The 3,771-nt window shown below is 40.3% G+C and overlaps 1 protein-coding gene across 1 annotated transcript; it reads right to left on the bottom strand.

Moving 5' to 3' along the window:
* Positions 1-2,115: 2,115 nt before the first annotated feature.
* Positions 2,116-3,247, bottom strand: LOC129777420 (mitochondrial import inner membrane translocase subunit Tim23). The gene is made up of 3 exons (XM_055783673.1): positions 3,079-3,247; positions 2,764-3,010; positions 2,116-2,707 (listed from the first exon to the last, which is right to left on the bottom strand). Exons 1-3 carry the CDS (start codon positions 3,128-3,130, stop codon positions 2,413-2,415), a joined length of 594 nt encoding a protein of 197 aa, XP_055639648.1. The 5' UTR covers positions 3,131-3,247; the 3' UTR covers positions 2,116-2,412.
* Between the last annotated feature and the right edge of the window lie 524 nt (positions 3,248-3,771).

The raw sequence follows: 3,771 nt of genomic DNA, 5'->3' as shown, positions 1-3,771 counted from the left end.
ATCATTACTTGGAAGGCTGTCCGATGGGAGATCCTAAGAATTTGATCGATCCACTTCCAATAACCAAAGCCAATTATCTAATCGCATGGGATATGCATATGACAAGATATAATAGTTGCAAGATACTCAAAAAGCATCAGGTGCAAGCAAACCATTTGTCATGACAATTGTCATGCGTAAATGCGAAAACAGAATAGAAACATACGGTATGAGGCATGTTGTCGACGCCAACCTCTCTCAGTTTCTATTCTGTTTTCGCATTTTCGCATGACAATTGGCATGACAAATGGTTTGCTTGATCAGGTGTTTTCCTTGTTTGAATTACCTGCTATTTCTAAGGAATACCATTTCGAACAAATAGTGCAAATCATACGACCAGTGGATTATAAGGATTAACTACTGGTAAACACGCTCTCAAACGCCTCGATCCGGTCACACGTGGAGGTTGGGAAGGGGTAGGCTGACCAAATAGTTCAGGAATAAAAACGGGACATGTAAGCAAAAAAACACAAATTGCTTTTTTTTTTGTAGAATTTCATGAACGAGTAAATAAAACTGGGAATAAAGCCAAACAATCGGACATTCTTAGATTTACCCACTGTTCATCGTTCACTGTTCTGTTAATGTTCATCGTACAAAAAAATTGTAAGGGGTTGTATCTAGGACACGACCGCATATTTTCGAACGTTTACGAAACGGTACGTTTTAAGGAAACAGGGCCCTATTCCAGCAAACGAGACGAGCAATTCGTCTCGTCTCGTCTCGGTTTCAGTCACTGTCGAGACGAGCAAAATATCGAATTCCAGTACACGAGTTTCATTGAAATGTTTTATTTGGTAGACTGGAGAGACTTCAGTCAGTTTTTCTCGGTATGATCAGTGATGTCAGATGAGAAGACATGTTTTTGTTTTGAGAAAAACAACGAACAGTTTTAAAATTGATCAATCGATACTCTTTTCTCAGTGCCAAAATATAAAAAAAAACATAACAAAAAGGAATAAGATTTATTGATAATTATTAGGATAATTATTTATTGGGGGCAAACGAGTCTGCTCGTCTCGTTTTCTGGAATAGAGCCCATATTCCGACCTGCACAACGGTAAGCGAGTACAAAAAGGGCCCTATTCCAGAAAACGAGACGAGTGCTCGTCTCGTCGTCTTCAATTCAGTAATTGCAAGATTTTACAGATTTTCAAATGGGTCTCTTCCAAACAACACAACCAAATGTAAACATTGAACTCATATCCAGGGATGCTAGATGACTGTTTTGAATATATTAACACGGCACGAAAAGGGTCTTCACATATTGAACGAAAATGAGTAATTCAAAACAACTACTTTATTGGAAATGCGTATATATAGATTTAAAACTTTTTTTTGATAAATCGTTGATTAGGTGAACAAACACTGCCCCCAATAAATCCATAATAACAAAACGTCTGAGTGATGAAACCATATGCTCGAGGAAAAATATCAATGAAACCGAAAGATATATGAAACTTATTCCTTTTTGTTGTTTTTTTTAATATTTTGGCACTGAGAAAAGAGTATCGATTGATCAATTTTAAAACTGTTTGTTGTTTTTCTCAAAACAAAAACATGTCTTCTCATCTGACATCACTGATCATACCGAGAAAAACTGACTGAAGTCTCTCCAGTCTACCAAATAAATATTCCAATGAAACTCGTGTACTGGAATGGGATATTTTGCTCGTCTCGACAGTGACAGAAACCGAGACGAGACGAGACGAATTGCTCGTCTCGTTTTCTGGAATAGTGCCCAAATACTCAACACCAAAAAATATCCCCGACTTGCATGTGCAGGCAAACCTTTTTTTGTGCGGGGGATAGGGGATAGGCACTGATCATACCGAGAAAAACTGATTGAAGTTTCTCCAGTCTACCAAATAAAACATTTCAATGAAACTCGTGTACTGGAATGGTATATTTTGCTCGTCTCGACAGTGACTGAAGTCGAGACGAGACGAATTGCTCGCCTCGTTTTCTGGAATAGGGCCCATAAGCAAGGAAGTAGATACTGTACGACATCAACTCACATCTTATGTGGAAATGTCGCCTGATGGGCAGTTATCAGCATATGAATCGAATTTGTGGTACTATTTATAGGTACAATTTATTCATTTCATCGCACGCATTTGGTACTTTCTTTATTTTGGGTAACGAAAAAGTATCAAAATATGATAATCACAGTCAACAAGTGCCCTTTACGTACATGATTAATCCTACCGCAACGAAACACTTGTTTCCATTCCGCCTATCCGCTGGACAAAACACTGAGGATGAGAAAAATATGTTTCGTCAGCATTTGGCGTTACTTTTCGAGTTAACATAACAATTCTATGGGTTTGTGTAGTTCCTAAGGTCATTTCCCTAACATAAGCTTATCACAATTTACAAGTACTGCGAACGCAATTCGTTCAGTTTTTTCGAACTCCCCCCGGTAACGGTCCAAAGAACGTAGATAGAACTCAACGCCAGACCGATTCCACCGCCGATGGCACACTTTCGTAACCCGGCTGTGGATTTGTAGAGAAGACCAGTCGCTCCACCTGCTGCTATCGTGTTGATCCCGTCATCCTCACCACGAACCCACTGCAGCAATACGCCGAAAGCTGAATACATGACAGCTACCGTTCCGAGTGTATTCGCCGTTGCAGCTCCTTGTTTCATGACATGATTCAGTAATCTAGAATAAAACTCTGATATAAACATATGACACGCAGCAACTAACGAATCACTTACTGAGTTCTTCTAAGCTTTCCGGTCTGGTTGGCCAGGGAGGTAGCTCGCATTCCGTTGTAAAAGCCAGCCATCCCGCCTATCCCGGCACCTATCATTGCCGAAGAACCTATTTGTGAGAAAGCCAATTCAAATCGACCTCGCTGCTTAGAGGCACCTTCTGGGAATATAAATTCCGGCTGGGATTGTAAATAACGTGCATCATAGTTCAAATAAGGTGACAGTGGTTGAATCGATTGGGACGGAAGTACTGGAAGACAAATATAAATCATGGTTACGAAATTGCGTAATTGTATCATCAAAAAAATTGATACTTACCAGATGAAGGGTTGCCGAAAGCAAGCGGTTTACTCAGATAATCGTCGCTCATAGTTATTGTAATGATGGAATACTGAAATATTCGCTAGTATTCTAGTAGTTTTCGTTTGAAGTTGAATGCTAAAATTTACGTCGTGTGCTTTGCAAGAATCAATGTTGACAGATGATTAAAATTTGACATAAAGCTTTTGATTCATGGACCAGGGGTATGACTAAAACGTCAAATCCCTCATATTGCCAGTGTACCCAAGGCGGTATAATAAGGTGGAACGTTATGTCAGAACTGCTGTTCAGCCATTACTAGAGTTCGAATTGACAGCGACCAAACGAACGGCTAGAGTTTTCCGAGAAAGAGGATAACAAATGGCATGCAATGATGAGTGCATACCGCTATGTGTTTGCTGCGCATAAACGTTGGTTTTGTTTACGCTGTTGGCATCATTGTTGTGTTTCGGTGACTGCTGCAAGTTGTTGTCTGCATTGCTGTTTTACGGAACGTGAGGGTTGTTGCTGTTGCTGCTGGTATTGGCAATTTAGCGATTGTGGGAGCTTTGCTAGTGGGTATATGAAAGGGTCACTACCGGCGGGCTTGTGCCGTACTGCTCTAAGTTCCATTCGCTTTGGTGGAATTAGTCGTTGGCGACCCATTAGGATTGAGTGATAGCGATACGCTGTGGATATCCATGCATATCG

The sequence above is a fragment of the Toxorhynchites rutilus genome, chromosome 3 (assembly GCF_029784135.1).
Source record: "Toxorhynchites rutilus septentrionalis strain SRP chromosome 3, ASM2978413v1, whole genome shotgun sequence".
In the NCBI taxonomy this organism is placed as follows: domain Eukaryota; kingdom Metazoa; phylum Arthropoda; class Insecta; order Diptera; family Culicidae; genus Toxorhynchites; species Toxorhynchites rutilus.
Note: the sequence above shows the minus strand (reverse complement) of the source record. Positions and strands in the feature narration are given on the sequence as shown.